This window comes from Ambystoma mexicanum, chromosome 6p (assembly GCF_040938575.1).
Source record: "Ambystoma mexicanum isolate Mex_15411 chromosome 6p, UKY_AmexF1_1, whole genome shotgun sequence".
NCBI classification, from domain to species: domain Eukaryota; kingdom Metazoa; phylum Chordata; class Amphibia; order Caudata; family Ambystomatidae; genus Ambystoma; species Ambystoma mexicanum.
Genome location: NC_090935.1, coordinates 306,889,707 through 306,909,141, shown reverse-complemented (window position 1 = coordinate 306,909,141; position 19,435 = coordinate 306,889,707). Strand labels below are relative to the sequence as shown.

The 19,435-nt window shown below is 45.1% G+C and overlaps 1 protein-coding gene across 1 annotated transcript in view; it reads left to right on the top strand.

The window, feature by feature from the left end:
• ALPK2 (alpha kinase 2) overlaps window positions 1–19,182 on the top strand; it is a 535,735-nt gene extending 516,553 nt beyond the window's left edge. Inside the window, exon 11 of the mRNA XM_069626477.1 lies at window positions 15,155–19,182. Coding sequence (XP_069482578.1) covers window positions 15,155–15,362 — 208 coding nt within the window. The 3' untranslated portion in view covers window positions 15,363–19,182. The remainder of the gene's footprint in view (window positions 1–15,154) is intronic.
• The last annotated feature ends 253 nt before the right edge of the window (window positions 19,183–19,435 follow it).

The window sequence follows — 19,435 nt, the reverse complement described above, 5'->3', positions numbered from 1 at the left end:
CTATTACCCGAGATTCCCTGTACAGGATGCTATTACCTGCGATTCCCTGTGCAGGATGCTATTAGCTCAGATTCCCTGTGCAGGATGCTATTACCTGAGATCCCCTGTGCGGGATGCTATTACCTGATATTCCCTGTGCAGGATGCTATTAGCTGAGATTCTCTGTGCAGGATGCTATTACCTGAGTTCCCTGTGCAGGATGCTATTTCTTGAGCTTCCCTGTGCAGGATGCCATTACCTGAGATTCCCTGTGCAGGATGCTATTACTTGAGATTCCCTGTGCAGGATGCTATTACTTGAGATTCCCTGTGCAGGATGCTATTAGCTCAGATTCCCTATGTAGGATGCTATTACTTGAGATTCCATGTGCAGGATGCTATTACCTGCGATTCCCTGTGCAGGATGCTATTAGCTCAGATTCCCTGTGCAGGATGCTATTACCTGAGATTCCCTATGCAGGATGCTATTACCTGTGATTCCCTGTGCAGGATGCTATTAGCTGAGATTCCCTGTGCAGGATGCTATTAGCTGAGATTCGCTGTGCAGGATGCTATTACCAGGATGCTATTAGCTGAGATTCCCTGTGCAGGATGCTATTACCTGCAATTGCCTGTGCATGATGCTATTACTTGAGATTCCCTGTGCAGGATGCTATTAGCTCAGATTCCCTGTGCAGGATGCTATTACCTAAGATTCCCTGTGCAGGATGCTATTACTTGAGATTCCCTGTGCGGGATGCTATTAGCTCAGATTCCCTGTGCGGGATGCTATTACCTGAGATTCCATGTGCAGGATGTTATTACCTGAGATTCCCTGTGCAGGATGCTATTACCTAAGATTCCCTGTGCAGGATGCTATTACTTGAGATTCCCTGTGCGGGATGCTATTAGCTCAGATTCCCTGTGCAGGATGCTATTACCTGAGATTCCCAGTGCAGGATGCTATTACCCGAGATTCTCTGCGCAGGATGCTATTACCTGAGATTCCCTGTGCAGGATGCTATTAGCTGAGTATCTCTGTGCAGGATGCTATTACCTGAGTTCCCTGTGCAGGATGCTATTACTTGAGATTCCCTGTGCAGGATGCCATTACCTGAGATTCCCTGTGCAGGATGCCATTACCTGAGATTCCCTGTGCGGGATGCTATTAGCTCAGATTCCCTGTGAGGGATGCTATTACCTGAGGTTCCCTGTGCAGGATGCTACTACCTGAGATTCCCTGTGCAGGATGCTATTACTTGTGATTCCCTGTGCAGGATGCTATTAGCTGAGATTCCCTGTGCAAGATGCTATTAGCTGAGATTCGTTGTGCAGGATGCTATTACCCGGATGCTATTAGCTGAGATTCCCTGTGCAGGATGCTATTACCTGCAATTCCCTGTGCAGGATGCTATTACCTGAGATTCCCTGTGCAGGATGCTAATACCTGAGATTCCCTGTGCAGGATGCTATTAGCTTAGATTCCCTGCGCAGGATGGTATAAGCTCAGATTCCCTGTGCAGGATGCTATTACCCGAGATTCCCTGTACAGGATGCTATTACCTGCGATTCCCTGTGCAGGATGCTATTAGCTCAGATTCCCTGTGCAGGATGCTATTACCTGAGATCCCCTGTGCGGGATGCTATTACCTGATATTCCCTGTGCAGGATGCTATTAGCTGAGATTCTCTGTGCAGGATGCTATTACCTGAGTTCCCTGTGCAGGATGCTATTTCTTGAGCTTCCCTGTGCAGGATGCCATTACCTGAGATTCCCTGTGCAGGATGCTATTACTTGAGATTCCCTGTGCAGGATGCTATTACTTGAGATTCCCTGTGCAGGATGCTATTAGCTCAGATTCCCTATGTAGGATGCTATTACTTGAGATTCCATGTGCAGGATGCTATTACCTGCGATTCCCTGTGCAGGATGCTATTAGCTCAGATTCCCTGTGCAGGATGCTATTACCTGAGATTCCCTATGCAGGATGCTATTACCTGTGATTCCCTGTGCAGGATGCTATTAGCTGAGATTCCCTGTGCAGGATGCTATTAGCTGAGATTCGCTGTGCAGGATGCTATTACCAGGATGCTATTAGCTGAGATTCCCTGTGCAGGATGCTATTACCTGCAATTGCCTGTGCATGATGCTATTACTTGAGATTCCCTGTGCAGGATGCTATTAGCTCAGATTCCCTGTGCAGGATGCTATTACCTAAGATTCCCTGTGCAGGATGCTATTACTTGAGATTCCCTGTGCGGGATGCTATTAGCTCAGATTCCCTGTGCGGGATGCTATTACCTGAGATTCCATGTGCAGGATGTTATTACCTGAGATTCCCTGTGCAGGATGCTATTACCTAAGATTCCCTGTGCAGGATGCTATTACTTGAGATTCCCTGTGCGGGATGCTATTAGCTCAGATTCCCTGTGCAGGATGCTATTACCTGAGATTCCCAGTGCAGGATGCTATTACCCGAGATTCTCTGCGCAGGATGCTATTACCTGAGAGTCCCTGTGCAGGATGCTATTAGCTGAGTATCTCTGTGCAGGATGCTATTACCTGAGTTCCCTGTGCAGGATGCTATTACTTGAGATTCCCTGTGCAGGATGCCATTACCTGAGATTCCCTGTGCAGGATGCCATTACCTGAGATTCCCTGTGCGGGATGCTATTAGCTCAGATTCCCTGTGAGGGATGCTATTACCTGAGGTTCCCTGTGCAGGATGCTACTACCTGAGATTCCCTGTGCAGGATGCTATTACTTGTGATTCCCTGTGCAGGATGCTATTAGCTGAGATTCCCTGTGCAAGATGCTATTAGCTGAGATTCGTTTTGCAGGATGCTATTACCCGGATGCTATTAGCTGAGATTCCCTGTGCAGGATGCTATTACCTGCAATTCCCTGTGCAGGATGCTATTACCTGAGATTCCCTGTGCAGGATGCTAATACCTGAGATTCCCTGTGCAGGATGCTATTATCTCAGATTCCCTGTGCAGGATGGTATAAGCTCAGATTCCCTGTGCAGGATGCTATTACCTGAGATTCCCTGTACAGGATGCTATTACCTGCGATTCCCTGTGCAGGATGCTATTAGCTCAGATTCCCTGTGCAGGATGCTATTACCTGAGATTCTCTGTGCAGGATGCTATTACCTGCGATTCCCTGTGCAGGATGCTATTAGCTCAGATTCCCTGTGGAGGATGCTATTAGGGATGCTATTAGCTCAGATTCCCTGTGCAGGATTCTATTACTTTAGATTCCCTGTGCGGGATGCTATTAGCTCAGATTCCCTGTGCAGGATGCTATTACTTGAGATTCCCTGTGCAGGATGCTATTACCTGAGATTCCCTGTGCAGGATGCTATTAGCTGAGATTCCCTGTGCAGGATGCTATTACTTGACATTCCCTGTGCGGGATGCTATTAGCTCAGATTCCCTGTGCCGGATGCTATTACCTGAGATTCCATGTGCAGGATGTTATCTACCTGAGATTCCCTGTGCAGGATGCTATTACCTAAGATTCCCTGTGCAGGATGCTATTACTTGAGATTCCCTGTGCGGGATGCTATTAGCTCAGATTCCCTGTGCAGGATGCTATTACCTGAGATTCCCTGTGCAGGATGCTATTACCCGAGATTCTCTGTGCAGGATGCTATTAGCTGAGATTCTCTGTGCAGGATGCTATTAACTGAGTTCCCTGTGCAGGATGCTATTACTTGAGATTCCCTCCACAGGATGCCATTACCTGAGATTCCCTGTGCAGGATGCTATTACTTGAGATTCCCTGTGCAGGATGCTATTACTTGAGATTCGCTGTGCGGGATGCTATTAGCTCAGATTCCCTTTGCAGGATGCTATTAGCTCAGATTCCCTTTGCAGGATGCTATTACTTGAGATTCCATGTGCAGGATGCTATTACCTGCGATTCCCTGTGCAGGATGCTATTAGCTCAGATTCCCTTTGCAGGATGCTATTACCTGAGATTCCCTGTGCAGGATGCTATTACCTGTGATTCCCTGTGCAGGATGCTATTAGCTGAGATTCCCTGTGCAGGATGCTATTAGCTGAGATTCGCTGTGCAGGATGCTATTAGCTGAGATTCCCTGTGCAGGATGCTATTACCTGTGATTCCCTGTGCAGGATGCTATTAGCTCAGATTCCCTGTGCAGGATGCTATTACCTAAGATTCCCTGTGCAGGATGCTATTACTTGAGATTCCCTGTGCGGGATGCTATTAGCTCAGATTCCCTGTGCGGGATGCTATTACCTGAGATTCCATGTGTAGGATTTTATTACCTGAGATTCCTTGTGCAGGATGCTATTACCTAAGATTCCCTGTGCAGGGTGCTATTACTTGAGATTCCCTGTGTGGGATGCTATTAGCTTTGATTCCCTGTGCAGGATGCTATTACCCGAGATTCCCTGTGCAGGATGCTATTACCTTAGATTCTCTGTGCAGGATGCTATTACCTGATATTCCCTGTGCAGGATGCTATTAGCTGAGAATATCTGTGCAGGATGCTATTAGGGATGCTATTAGCTGAGATTCCCTGTGCAGGATGCTATTACTTGAGATTCCCTGTGCAGGATGCTATTACCTGAGATTTCCTGTGCAGGATGCTATTACCTAAGATTCCATGTGCAGGATGCTATTACTTGAGATTCCCTGTGCAGGATGCTATTGCCTAAGATTCCCTGTGCAGGATGCTATTACTTGAGATTCCCTGTGCGGGATGCTATTAGCTCAGATTCCCTGTTCAGGATGCTATTACCTGAGATTCCCTGTGCAGGATGCTATTACCCGAGATTCTCTGTGCAGGATGCTATTACCTGAGATTCCCTGTGCAGGATGCTATTAGCTGAGAATCTCTATGCAGGATGCTATTACTTGAGATTCCCTGTGCAGGATGCCATTACCTGAGATTCCCTGTTCAGGATGCCATTAATTGAGATTCCCTGTGCAGGATGTTATTACTTGAGATTCCCTGTGCGGGATGCTATTATCTCAGATTCTCTGTGCAGGATGCTATTTCCTGAGATTCCCTGTGCAGGATGCTATTACCTGTGATTCCCTGTGCAGGATGATATTAGCTGAGATTCCCTGTGCAAGATGCTAATAGCTGAGATTCGTTGTGCAGGATGCTATTACCAGGATGCTATTAGCTGAGATTCCCAGGATGCTATTACCTGCAATTCCCTGTGCAGGATGCTATTACCTGAGATTCCCTGTGCGGGATGCTATTACCTGAGATTCCCTGTGCAGGATGCTATTAGCTCAGATTCCCTGTGCAGGATGGTATAAGCTCAGATTCCCTGTGCAGGATCCTATTACCTGAGATGTCCTGTACAGGATGCTATTACCTGCGATTCCCTGTGCAGGATGCTATTAGCTCAGATTCCCTGTGCAGGATGCTATTACCTGAGATTCCCTGTGCAGGATGCTATTACCTGCGATTCCCTGTGCAGGATGCTATTACCCGAGATTCCCTGTGCAGGATGCTATTAGCTCAGATTCCCTGTGCAGGATGGTATTAGCTCAGATTCCCTGTGCAGGATGGTATTAGCTCAGATTCCCTGTGCAGGATGCTATTACTTGCGATTCCCTGTGCAGGATGCTATTACCCGAGATTCCCTGTGCAGGATGCTATTACCCGAGATTCCCTGTGCAGGATGCTATTACCTGAGATTCCCTGTGCAGGATGCTATTACCTGCGATTCCCTGTGAAGGATGCTATTACCCGAGATTCCCTGTGCAGGATGCTATTAGCTCAGATTTCCTGTACAGGATGGTATTAGCTCAGATTCCCTGTGCAGGATGCTATTACTTGCGATTCCCTGTGCAGGATGCTATTACCCGAGATTCCCTGTGCAGGATGCTATTACCCGAGATTCCCTGTGCAGGATGCTATTACCTGAGATTCCCTGTGCAGGATGCTATTAGCTGAGACCCAGCGGTTAATGCATCATTCTGTATGAAGAAATCCTGCCAGGATCAAACAGCAGCGGGTGCGTCTATTCCATTTCACATCCGGCGAGGGCACCGGATAATGTTACGCGCGGTGGCACAGCTCGGGCATGCATAATGAACCCCGGGAACACTCCGTAGAATGAGCCGCTCCTCTGATCCGTGAACGGAGGAGAGGTCCCCATCAGAAGGCATTTCAGTCTGATTGGCAGTGAATTAGTTGTCACTTTGGGGAGGGAGCGGGCTCTTGCACAGCATCTTGTAAAGTGAATGCATCCAGCAATGGCTGGGCCTGCAGGCATGTTCCGCTGCAGCTGATATAGAGGGCAGAGGCAGCGTGGGCAATATCAGCGGCACAAAAACAGAACGAAGAGCCAGGGGATAGAAAGGGTCTCCATTAGCTATATGAAGACTACACTCCAGGAGCAATCACTGAGGAACTTGCCTTTCTGTCGTCGTGGCCCTTTAAACTTAACACACGAGTGCCCCCTCTCACTTAGGCGCTTGCCCCTGCCCTCTCATCCAGGCATTCCTGTATGCCTCTGCTTCCTGAGATTCAGGCAATTTACCACAGCTACACACTGCGCCTGTGCTGATGTCTTTCAATATGATGCTATGCCCTTTATATGTGCCTGTGTCCCCTCTCAAGGAGACTGGTGTGGTTCGTTATCTCTGTGCTCTTGACCAGTCTCTATGAGATTGATTTGGTTGGTTACCTCTGTGCTCTTGCCCAGTCACAATGAGATTGATTTGGTTGGTTACCTCTGTGTTCTTGCCCAGTCACATTGAGATTGATTTGGTTTGTTACCTCTGTGCTCTTGCCCAGTCACATTGAGATTGATTTGGTTGGTTACCTCTGTGCTCTTTCCCAGTCTCATTGAGACTGTTGTGGTTGGTTATCTCTTTGCTCTTGCCCAGTCACATTGAGATTGATTTGGTTGGTTACCTCTGTGCTCTTGCCCAGTCTCATTGAGACTGATGTGGTTGGTTATCTCTTTGCTCTTGTCCAGTCACATTGAGATTGATTTGGTTGGTTACCTCTGTGCTCTTGCCCAGTCACATTGAGATTGATTTGGTTTGTTACCTCTGTGCTCTTGCCCAGTCACATTGAGATTGATTTGGTTGGTTACCTCTGTGCTCTTGTCCAGTCTCATTGAGACTGATGTGGTTGGTTATCTCTTTGCTCTTGCCCAGTCACATTGAGATTGATTTGGTTGGTTACCTCTGTGCTCTTGCCCAGTCTCATTGAGACGATGTGGTTGGTTATCTCTGTGCTCTTGCCCAGTCTCAATGAGAGCGATGTAGGTGGTTATCTCTGTGCTCTTGCCCAGTCTCATTGAGACTGTTGTGGTTGGTTATCTCTTTGCTCTTGCCCAGTCTCACTGAGACGTGCATGGATAGCTGGCATGACTCAGTCCAGCGTGTCCTTCATTATGACGCTTTCTGTGCAGTTATATCGGTTTAGTTCCAGAAGCCTTAGATTTCTGGGCCTGGATCTTTTTGGATCCTTTCGTTGTGGCCATCGTCCCCTTGAGAAAGTTCTTCTCCATATTATAAATCAAGGATGGCTGCCCAATGGATTCTTGTATCTACTGTAATGGACTGCAGACGGTCAGTGCCTATTATGCAAGATATGATTCGTGTTCAAGTCCACATTTGGGCTGGAATTACGTCATTGTTGGTCAGGGACAAAAGAGGTACCACTCACAGGCCACTTGTGTACATGTTCTTCTATCCCATACCTGTCTATATTTATTAGTGGTTCCAAATCCAGTAGAATACAATGCAGTGCAAAGTGCCCGTTGTCATGACAACTATTGTCAAAATGAATTAATGTTATACATGAACAAGATAATGATCACCCTTAATAGTTCCAAGTGAGGTGGAATACCAACAGCAACACTGGAAGCATGCGTCTGCCCCGTTGGGCATCATCAGTGAAGGGCAGCCAGTACTGTGAGTGTGGCATCCTGCGGCTCAACATGCTCTGCCACTACAGGAACTTTCTACTGAAAGGGAGGGTTTAGACTGGATAACTATTAGGTTGAGTCAGAGTCGGAAACATTTTCAACTAACCATCAGGGAAGAATGTGTGAGTGTGTTGGTCTATCAATGCTCTTGTCTGTTACTGTGGGCCTCCTTCCTGCTTCCCTTTCTGGGTACCTCACACTCTGTCTATCACCATTGTATTGCTGTTATCTGCCCAGGTGTGTGTGTTTTCTATCATAGAATAATAGGTCGCTTGCTGCCTCCTGATTCCTTGCTCATGAATCCATAGATCAATAGTTTGCTGTGGCCTCCCTGAAGATGCTCCTTAAGCCTGCCTTGTGCTGCCCCTGTTTACTGTTTCCAGCTCCACCCCCTGCACCATCTGCTCTAAAGTTCTAGTGGCGGTATCATGACTGTGCAATGCACAGCAATCGCACTACTCTAGCTGTCAGTTTGCCCTTCGTGCAGTGCTTCTTGGTGAAGCACTTTCCATTCTCAATGAACAAACCTAGAAGACCAATAAACTCCTGCTGGTTGTGTGCTCTTGCTACTTTACCCAGGGCTTTAAGTGGGCCAGGGCTAACTGTGGCCTAGCCCCAGCAAGCTCCGAAAATTGTGTTTGAGACCGGGCCCTGCTAACCCCAGGCCACCAGGCTGGCAGTAGGCAAGGCTTTTTTTGTAAAGTCTGAAGCTCTCGTGTGTAAGGGATAGATTCAGGGTTTAGAATAAAAGCCTTGCCATGTCATCGTGTCTCTGACCACCCTGCATCTCTAATGAAAGTGCTGTCTGGCGGGGAGTTGGCAACACAATTAAAAGGCGAGACTTTTTTGTAAAGCCTGAAGCTGTCGTGTGCAAGCGAGAACTTCAGGCTTGCTTTTCATTGCTTCTCTGACCCCCTGCCAGGCTCAGTGAGAGGGTGAAGATCCCTGCATCTTCACTGAAAGGGGTGCCTGGCAGGAGGTCAGCACCACAATGACAAGGCAAGGAAACACTTACCTGACCTGAATGGTGCCTGTTAGGCCACGGCCCCTGCCCTGTTTGCACAATCGAGCCAGGGCTCTTGTGGGGTGTGTCCTAACAGGCAGTGTTCAGATGAGGTAAGTGTTGCCACCTAATTGCGGCACCGACCCCCTGCCAAGGCGCGCCCCCTAACAGCCCCGGTTCGAGTCTGCAGGCCGCTCAGAGCACTGAATTTACCACACATGCTCTTGATGGGCAATGGTAGCATTATTGCTGCTCAGGCAGAGAAAGGAGGAGTTTCATTCTGAGCGAGCTCGTGCAGAGCCCGCCCGGCAGTATTACCAAGGACGGATATTCGCCTTTATTGAGTTTTATCCCTTGGAATGCAAGCACTGTGGGGAGAGTGCTATGCAAACAAGTCTGTGCTCGCTCGCTCGTCTAATAAGGGAGAAGCACCAGAAGGGGACCATGTTACATTTAGTCCAATTAAGGGCTTTGCACAGCACTCATGCTTGAGTGGGTGCAGTATAATGTTATGGACGGGTCTCCCCAGGAGACTCCTCATCCCATCCAGCCACTGTTGCACGGAGCGCTGCAACTGTGTGCTCAGAAGACACAGGCTACTGCGTAATGACACATTTAACCCCGAGTTTGCTGCTTAGGCGGTGGTTTCACTGATAGCGTGGGAAAGGAGATGTTTGCCCGTATACTTTGACAGGATGCAGTGACTGAAAATAACTATGTATCTATTAACCATCGAATATTGCAGTCAGGCCCCTCCACTAGGGATGTCACGGTATTAGTTTTATGACGGTACAATAACCTTCTTGCCAAATGACGGTATATCATGGTTATCGCGGTATAGCAGGTGGAGTTAACTAATCTTAACAAATATTTTCTAAAAGGTCATAAATTGTCAGATTTATCATCACAAACAAAACCAGGCACCCAGGGCCAGAATTGGGCTTTTCAACATACTTTCCACTGAAATGCCTTGCTTCCACCAAACACAAACACACGTGTGGAGAGGAGGGGGTGGGGTGGAGGCCTGCTGCAACTGGCAAAGCAAACTGAATAGCTTTTCTTAAGTGGTCATTTTGGCTTTTAGCCCCCCCCCGCTGGCTACTGGTGAAGATGAACATGTTGCTATCTTGATGACCTGCATGCCACAGATCAATGGAGTCTGATGGTAGAATACGCTTGTGCGCATACACACGCACACACTCTCTCTTTACATTACAGCCTTCAGTTTACTTGCGGGCCAAAAGGTGTTCAGTAATCACGGACATGTTACACTTTAGCATGGCAGCAGAGAATACCCACAGAGTTGAGTACATTTCGCACTGCGACTTATTATATGTAAATTCAATGATGGAACCAGGGAAATCCCCCATTGTCATATGTTTAGAAAACATTATCCATTATAAATATATAAACCCCAAACCGCCAACCCAAAGTAAACACTTTTCCTTCTTGGCACTGTATTTATTCTTCCTATTGCTAACATATTGATTTTGTGTCAGTCACGTGTGGTTTATGGAATGGCATTAAAAACTGCTCCAACTGAAACTACTTGGCAGACGGCACACCTAACAGTGCAAGACCAAGACTGCGCAGCACTTGCTTAGTGCAGCCTTTCCAAATCAGACTGAAAAGCACACTTAACGGTATGAACGGTATACCGGTATAAACAATGTGACAGTTATTATTGTTCAATTAAGTGGTTCAAGGTATCTTTAACGGTATACCGTAATACCGTTACATCCCTACCCTCCACATCACCCAGATTGTGAATGTCGACAATGGTGACACCTAAATGGGTCTGAACCATAAGTGTGACACAGAAATCGCACCAGCAATCTTGACGTGTGCTGAAAATCTTCACACCACAACATCGACGTGGAAGTAATTGGGCAAACCCAACTTCGTCATGCACTTCGAGGCGGAAAAGCACAGCACCTCACTCCTAGAACAGGTGGGGGCTGCTTGAGGAGGAATTTGGGCAATTATTTCCATGTCGGTATTACGGTATTTGGGTGGCAAATGTACGTCGTATTATTGGTGGGATGTATGAGACTAGAGTGGTAGAGGAGTTTTGGTAATAACCAAGATCATCGACCGCCTGTGCTTGAGAAATGGTAAATAATCCCCTCATGATGGGTCAGGCATCCACTCATGATGGGTCAGGCATGCTCACTCTTTGCTGTGAGCGCAGCCAGTTCGGTGGATTTCAGCCTCTGGCCTGCCTGCAGCAGTTACCCCATGAGATAGACACCTCAAGGACCAAGACATCAATAGGCTTCCATTTCTGATGATAGTGTATATCAAATAAAGGGCGGGACTGCCACCAGGCTGTCCGTGCCATGGCAGTAATGTAGGGATGGGCCTGCTGACACTCTAGCCCCTGTCAATCCAACCCTGCCCCACTGCACGGCCGCTGAGTATTGACTTAGCATTTTGGAGCTGGAAGTAGCCGGGGAATACCGAAGTGGTTTTAGAAAGGTACTTAAATTGGACAAATTACACAAGGTTTGAAGCCTAGGGGCCCATTGAAACTTCCTGCATAGGATAGTCTACCAGTGGAGTATCAAACTCCCTACTGCCCGGCGGAGGCCTTTACACTCCTGGGTGGATGCAGGGGGGCTACCTGACGGAAGGAGTTATCCGCGGAGATGGATTGTAATTGTTTATTCATATGGCCCCATTAGTTGTGTGCTTAAGTTCATGAATATCACGAATAAAGGTTTTACCTAATTGCCTTTTTATATAACATATATATATATAAGTATATTAAAAGGAATATGCAGACACACACATCTGAATCATTGTGTGTTTAACCACAGGCGCAATGCCTACTGCCACAAATGTTGCCACGCCCACCAAACGATTGTGAAGATCTGCTAGCATTACACCTCTCTAACGCTGTTGGGGTTGGCTGGGAAAATCACAGCCATGCCTAAACAGTATGGTGCACCAAAGAAGGAAGTTAAAGTAACAATAACAAAAAAGTATTTATCATTGTATATTTAACTCTAGATGTTTTGCTATGGAAAGCCAGTCTTTCGGTGGAAGCATGTCCAGCCGGTGCTTCACTTAAGACCTTTTGGATATTTTTAAGCCTGGAGAAAGCCAAGTGTTTTCATAAAATCAGGACATGGGAGTGAAGACTGTCAGAGAATGCACTGTGCTTCAAACAGAACGTCCAATATTCTTGCCAGTGGCATTGGTTTTATTTTCCTTGAACTTCTACTGTATTGGGACTTTTAGAAATCCACTTGTTAATTTCCCTTCCTGTTAGTTGAGATTTGAAAATCAGAAGACAGGATAATTCTACCTGTTTTTTTTTTAATCTAACATTTGACTACTATATTTCTGTAACAGATGTCGTTCCTGTCGCAACATTTAAAGTGTGGAGGTATTTTGGCTTTGAAAAACGTGGAATGACATCCACATTTACAGGGTTGGAATTGTATGATTTCCTTTCACCAAACAGTGACCCGAATCACCAAACAGCGACCCGACGCACTGTTTCTAGTATCTTCTGCAGTGGCGCAAACTCCGGCCCATTATGTTTCTATCCTGCACAGGATTTCCGGAAAACAAACACGAACATTCATGAGATAAACTTGCCTTCCAGGGATGCAGCGGGGCATGGCACTAGTCATGCAGCTTAATAGCTCTTCATGGATCCCAGGCCAGGCAATTTGCATAAAAACCAAGAGCATTTTGGGAACACAAGAATGCCCACAATTTTAAATTTAAAACAAGTCTGTGATAGTGATATAGACATGAAAACGTTTGAACGAGTAATGGAAATGTTATTTTCTTAGGTCACAACACTCACCCTAACAAAATAAGTCTGTAAATAGGAAGACATATATACCAATTTTTCCTTTCTTTAACAGGATGTGAGGCTTCAGCTGTTTCTGCATTCAGTCTCTTATACCAAGATTTTTGCATCTGGGCTTCGAGTGGATTAAAATGCAGGCTGCAGTTGGATGAGAGCTCAGCGCCCAGACAGATCTGGGAGTTTCCTAGGCTAGCCCTGGACCTCAGGGTGGAGCAGAGCTCCGGCAAGACAAACATTGCGGAAGCTCCGTTTAGGCCCAATCCCTACCCTGGTTATTACCCTAAAAACCAGATAGGTGTGTAGGGGTTGAGGGAAAGAATTGTGCAACAATGATTCAGGCGAATGAGTGACTTCTCACAAAGAGAAACTTACACATTGAAGATGCTGCTGCTTAAAAAAGCACTGAAGGTGCTTAACCACGGCGGATCACGGGCATGCATGACTGCTTATGCTCCTCTACCTCTCAGTGGCCTTTGACACCATTGACCATTCTTGACTGTGGTGGAGCTTTTGAGAGCTGGCTGGAGCGTCAAATTCCTCTGTAAAATTGCTATCGTTATTTTTAAACAATCGCACATCGTACGACATAATGGGCCCACACGATTCGAGCCCAGAACCAGTGGAATTTGATATCCCTCAGGGATCCTTAATGTCTCCCATTCTTTAAATAAAATAGATTAAGCCAATGCTTGATTATCTGGTTAATCTGGGGGCAGTGTTTCAGAATTATGTAGATGACACCATGTCAGTTCTTTGTTTGGATCGGGCTCCGGCTACCAACTGCGCACATATTAAGTCTATTTTTAAATGCATTGAACTGTTGATGGCCAAAAAATGGCTTGGGCTGCATCAAGGCAAGACAGACATTTTGTCCGGAGATTCTTCTCTAACACTTTCTAAGCCCTTATGAACTTCTCTGCATTTTATCTTAGGGGAGCATATAATTAAGGTCCAATCTAAAGCTAAATCATTGGGCAGGATCTTCGATTCTACTCTTTCTATGGTACCTCAAATGAATCTGACATTAAAAAACTAAGACTTTTTCTTAATGCTGCTTCACCAAGTCAGGCCTCCTCTTTCAGGCATTGTGCTAGAGCCTTAGTGGAATCTAGAATAGACTAGTGGGACTCTCTACGGCTAGGATTGTCACCGCACAGCCAGATTGGCTCATTTTTCCCCAGTCCTTCGAAGATCCGATTGGTTACCAGTAAGAGTAGCATTTCTTTTAAACTGCTCACACTGGCTCATAAAGTTCTCTGTGGGTTTTCGCCACTTTATATTGGGCAACGATTTATATGGCTGGCATCTTCTAGACCACAACGCCTTAAATTGAGCAACAATTTATATGGCTGGCATCTTGTAGACCACAACGCTTTACATTGGGCAACAATTTATATGGCTGGCATCTTGTACACCACAACGCTTTACATTGGGCAACAATTTATATGGCTGGCATCTTCTAGGCCACAACGCTTTACATTGAGCAACGATTTATATGGCTGGCATCTTGTACACCACAACACTTTACATTGGGCAACAATTTATATGGCTGGCATCTTGTACACCACAACGCTTTACATTGGGCAACAATTTATATGGCTGGCATCTTCTAGACCACAACGCTTTACATTGGGCAACAATGTATATGGCTGCATCTTCTAGACCACAACGCTTTACATTGAGCAATGATTTGTATGGCTGGCATCTTCTAGACCACAACGCTTTAAATTGAGCAACAATTTATATGGCTGGCATCTTGTAGACCACAACACTTTACATTGGGCAACAATTTATATGGCTGCATCTTCTAGACCACAACGCTTTAAATTGAGCAACAATTTATATGGCTGGCATCTTGTAGACCACAACGCTTTACATTGGGCAACAATTTATATGGCTGGCATCTTCTAGACCACAACGCTTTACATTGGGCAACAATTTATATGGCTGGCATCTTCTAGACCACAACGCTTTACATTGGGCAACAATTTATATGGCTGGCATCTTCTAGACCACAACGCTTTACATTGAGCAACGATTTATATGGCTGCATCTTCTAGACCACAACGCTTTACAATGAGCAACGATTTGTATGGCTGGCATCTTCTAGACCACAACGCTATGCTTATTTTAACCTTATTTTTGCACATTCTTCAAAACATGTCAGAGCATCTGGGCGATCTAGTGCTGTGCTGACAGCTAAATTGTGGACTTCTCTTCCACTTGATCTCCGTAGAACAGTCTCTTCTAAATGGGGAGTGATGCTGGCTTCTGGGTCATTGATTGCTGTTTGCGTCGAATACTGCAAAACATGTTGGTAGTAGTGCCTCTGACGTCATAAATAGAAATAGAAAGAGAAACAATTTCTAGTACAAATTTTAACCCGTATCTGTTTTCTTTTTTTTTCCAGATATAAAGGTTTCAAAGGCAACTGCTCCATTTCTTTCATTGAACAATTTAAAGCTCTTCACCTGTGCAATAAATATTGTGAAATGTTGGGGCTGACATCGCTGCAGAAACAGAAGAAACCGGCCGCAGTCAAGACGAAAGCGCAACCAAACTCCTCCGCAAATTCACGGAAAACAGGGCATGGTGCCAAGGCAAAGAGCAAAAGATAACATTGAGCGCCCTCCGCGAAGGGTGGTGTAGATAGCGATTGTTTTGTGTATATATACATATATATATTTGTTCTGAAAGATTTGATGGAAGAATGATACCAAGATATAATACCAAGGCTGTCGTCAGATATTCGCCAGAAGGGCGAGAAATCATTGTGCCTTACCACTGTCGTTGGACACAGTCACTGCGGAATTCTCATTACAAAAGACAGGTGGATTTTCTAAGACAGTGACGCGTCACATTGTTCTTTTTTCTACCTGCACGTTGGTGTTTACACGCCGTGGTTACCAAAGACCCTTTTCTATCACCGATAACCCATAAGGCAGCAATGATTTCTGCATTCATCTGCAACCCAGCCCTTGGCCTCTGTATCAAAGGTTTGCACTAGTTGTTGGCGTCTCGAATGCTGCTAAATACTTATTTAATTGCTATGGGATTATTTATTAACAGTCTAAACAACTGTCATGCTCACTAATGCGCACCATCTGCTGTATCCCCCTTCTCGTTTCACACTAAGTTATTCGCGAAGGGCAACAGGATTCTAGTCGCTGGCCTTTTTGTGTCTGTTCTTTCCAAGCAACGACATATCGAAGGATGGAAATTGAAGAAGGACTTGAGATGGAAGTAATGGCAGATTTGGAAGGGCGGGGTACTCACAGGTTCTGCTGTGCTTCCTCAAACACAAATCTTGTAGATGTTGGCTAATCCTTTTGGCTGTTTTTCAAGTTCAGTTCCAGTAAAATAACAGTGTTTACATTTGTCTTAGATAAGGGTGTGCATAGAATTAATGCATGATGTTGCTTAAGCCTCAAAAACGCAACAAGCTGTGAGGTCAAAACCATGGTTCCCTAATTTCCAAAATACGTCCCCCTGACTGTGGTATGTTGAATTGTTGGAAAGCAATTTTACTTTGATATTCATTTGAAATACTTCCATATTTTAACATTTCTAATGTTCAGGATCGAAGAACCCTAGTTTTCAAAATCTGCTCTGCCACATGATCTCCTATGTACCAGTTTTTCAGGCAAAGCGGTGCCGTAAAAGGGGCACATAATTGTAACGTGACTGTGTTTTATATATAATCAAAACATTTTATACACAATATGTTACTGAAAAGCAAATTCGCTAAATTCACCAAAGCAAAGCAGCTGACAAGGAGACTTCAAGATCTTTAAACACGTGCCCAGTAGCAATGGTGTGCACCCAGTGCCTAAAGTGGGATAAGAAATCGAAGGGGCCCCCAATGAGTCACAAAAATAGCATTTGCTGGAAGGATTCAATAATTGTATGCGATTAACAAGCCCTTAAAAAGAGGTGGCCTATTAGGGCCGGGAGTATAGCTCAGTGGCAACGAAAGAAACAAGACAACGCAGAGCAGGACGGGGTTGATACCTGGGTTCCGCACTTAGAGGCTGGACAATATAAAAAAGCAATTTACATTTCTTTTTTTCTTTTTTAAACAAAGGAGTGGCTTAACACACCTGGTCGAGTTTCCAAACCTGGCATTAAAAGGGGTCACATCTGCTAATCAATGTGTGTGCTATACAATGAACCAGCAGTACAATACAGTGCACTATAATAACAACATTAAAATAAAAACAAAATAAAAATGGCATAGGTCAATGCAGGTTCTAATCCATTTAGGGTAGCCCAGGGTGTCGAAGCAGCTTCTCTAGGGATCTGTTTGCAACATGGAAGCACAGATCCCTCCAACAAAACAAAAGCATGGCGGTCGCACTCTCACTGAACCAGATCACACACCCTGCAGAAGTATATATTCTCCATGTTATCACCCATAAAAGGGAAAACAGGTGGAAGGCCAGGGTTAATAAAGCGAAGTGCTTCCCCCCAACGAGGGCTGTGTAGTCATAAGTGAGCTGTTGATGCATCCAATTGGCTCCTTTATCTGCTCCAATGGGACCAGACATTGAAAGTTCATGCTGGATGCCACAATGCAAAATGCATCTTGGGAAGGGGGGGTCATCTGTTTACAGCCAGAAAAAAAGGGGGTAATTCCAAGGTGATTGGCATCCAAACAGGGCCCTAGTTCTTAGCTGGATTTAAAAAAAAAAAACAAACCTTCTGGGGTTCTACGTCGGGAAGTCCAACCCCATTTGCAGCCATGAGTGTGAGCACAGAAAGCCACATTCGATAAAGGAACATCACTACCTGGGTGTCTCGTCTAACAGGAGGACCACAAGAGGGCTGCAGGGAAGAGAGAGGTCATGTGATGAGTGAATTATTGGCCTTAGTGGGTCAATAACACAATATTATGCAAGTTGCTAATAAGAGAGGATCGGAGGCACACACATGCAACCCAGCCTGCAAAATAATTTTCAGCTGTAGCTCACTTATCTCAAGAAATCATTTGCTTTCTGACAACCAAGTAGGGTAGAAATGAGCCTCCCCACCATTACTGGAGCGGCATAGGCCTACCCTCCCTTAATTTCCCAGAAACCACAGCCTGATTCATGGAATTATTTGCGTGGAAAGTGCAGATTTGCGCTCCTTTCTGCTCGAAGATCCTTGTTTGAAGTATGGGGATTTTCAGGCAGAAATGCGCGCAAATCTGCGTTTTTCACGCAAATAATTACATGAATCAGGCTCTCGTGCTGGACTGAACATAGCATAGCTTGGCTTTTCAGTTCTCCATGAAATTCCATTCGGCCAGCTGTATTTTAGAAAATTATTTATTTTCTAAAGTTGCATGCCAGTCTATTGTAAGAAGTCTGTCAAGTATGTGCAGTAGCTAAGCAAAGGTGAGTGTTTCATTTGGTTAATTTCCATTCATTACGTCTGTGTTGGGGGAGGGGTGCAGGAGAATCAGGAGTTGTGGGGTCCTGACAAAATGATTACAGACTCCACCATTCTGGAAAGAAGGCCATTGCAAAATTTGATCTCAAATATTATTAGTGTTTTACTGTGCCCAGAATAATGTCCTCGTGGCATCTACGAAACAGTCATAGAAGCCAAACCATTCCCCCTGAGACTTACAGCACACACTTTTATCTTTCTATAATTTGATATACTTTTCCTTTTGGAGAAACAGGTGCTGCGTGAATCGATATTATCAGTGTATGTTTTAAAGATGTTCTAATGTGTTTTACTGAAATTCTTTGGAAATGTTCCACACTGGTCCAGTACTATAATGTGATCGTAAGAATGCAGTTGGTTGATGTTAACATGTTTACAGTATGCAACAAGTCATGTGTTGAGGGTAAATGTACATATGTGTGATATTTTCATGGATCTGCGATTATAATTGGGACTGTAATATATATATTTTTTGAAAGTTTTATCAAAATAATATATGTGTGGTTGCAGTATTGTTGCAGGCACGGTTGTGTTTAATTGCATGCAAAGTCAAGACATTGCGTCAGTGGCCAATAGCCGCGCTGATTTTGTTATTTTAAATGTAAGCGTTTATATTGTGTATCCAATCATTCATAAGTCTGTGAACTGCCACTTTCGTGCAGTGCAGCCTCGTCCAAGTGACAGTACCACCACATTGCCTTTTATTATCATCACAAGAATGCGCAGGCAACGAGGTCCACATATGGAAGCCGCCGGCATAGCCACGTGGTGCCCTTTGACAATGTTTGCAGAGATCGTGGAACCTTACACAAGGAGGGTGTCCAAAAGCTTGTAAATTATTACAATAAAGGAGTGCTGACAGTAAATTAATAATAGGTACACTGGAAATTCATGTACTGTTATGGCATGTAGTTCATACAATACTTCAACCAGAATTGGTTTTGTACCTTGGTTTACCTCTAAGTTTTCATCATGGCAATAATAAAATCCTCTGTGTCTCGAGAATGTTGATTGGATACAATTGAGTGAGTTTATATGTTTAAATTTTGCGAAGGTTGGCTAGCCTTTGACCTTTCCATGAGATAGTGGGCCATGATGTAACCAACAAAAGTCAACCCGGAATGGGCAACCTTTTTCCAAAGTACATATATGGGTTTTCTTAGTGTTGATATGTGGAGGCTCTAAGCCACATAAAACCAATTTAACCAACCTCCCGTTATGCACTATTTCTGGAGATGTTTTTGCACAGAGCATCAGT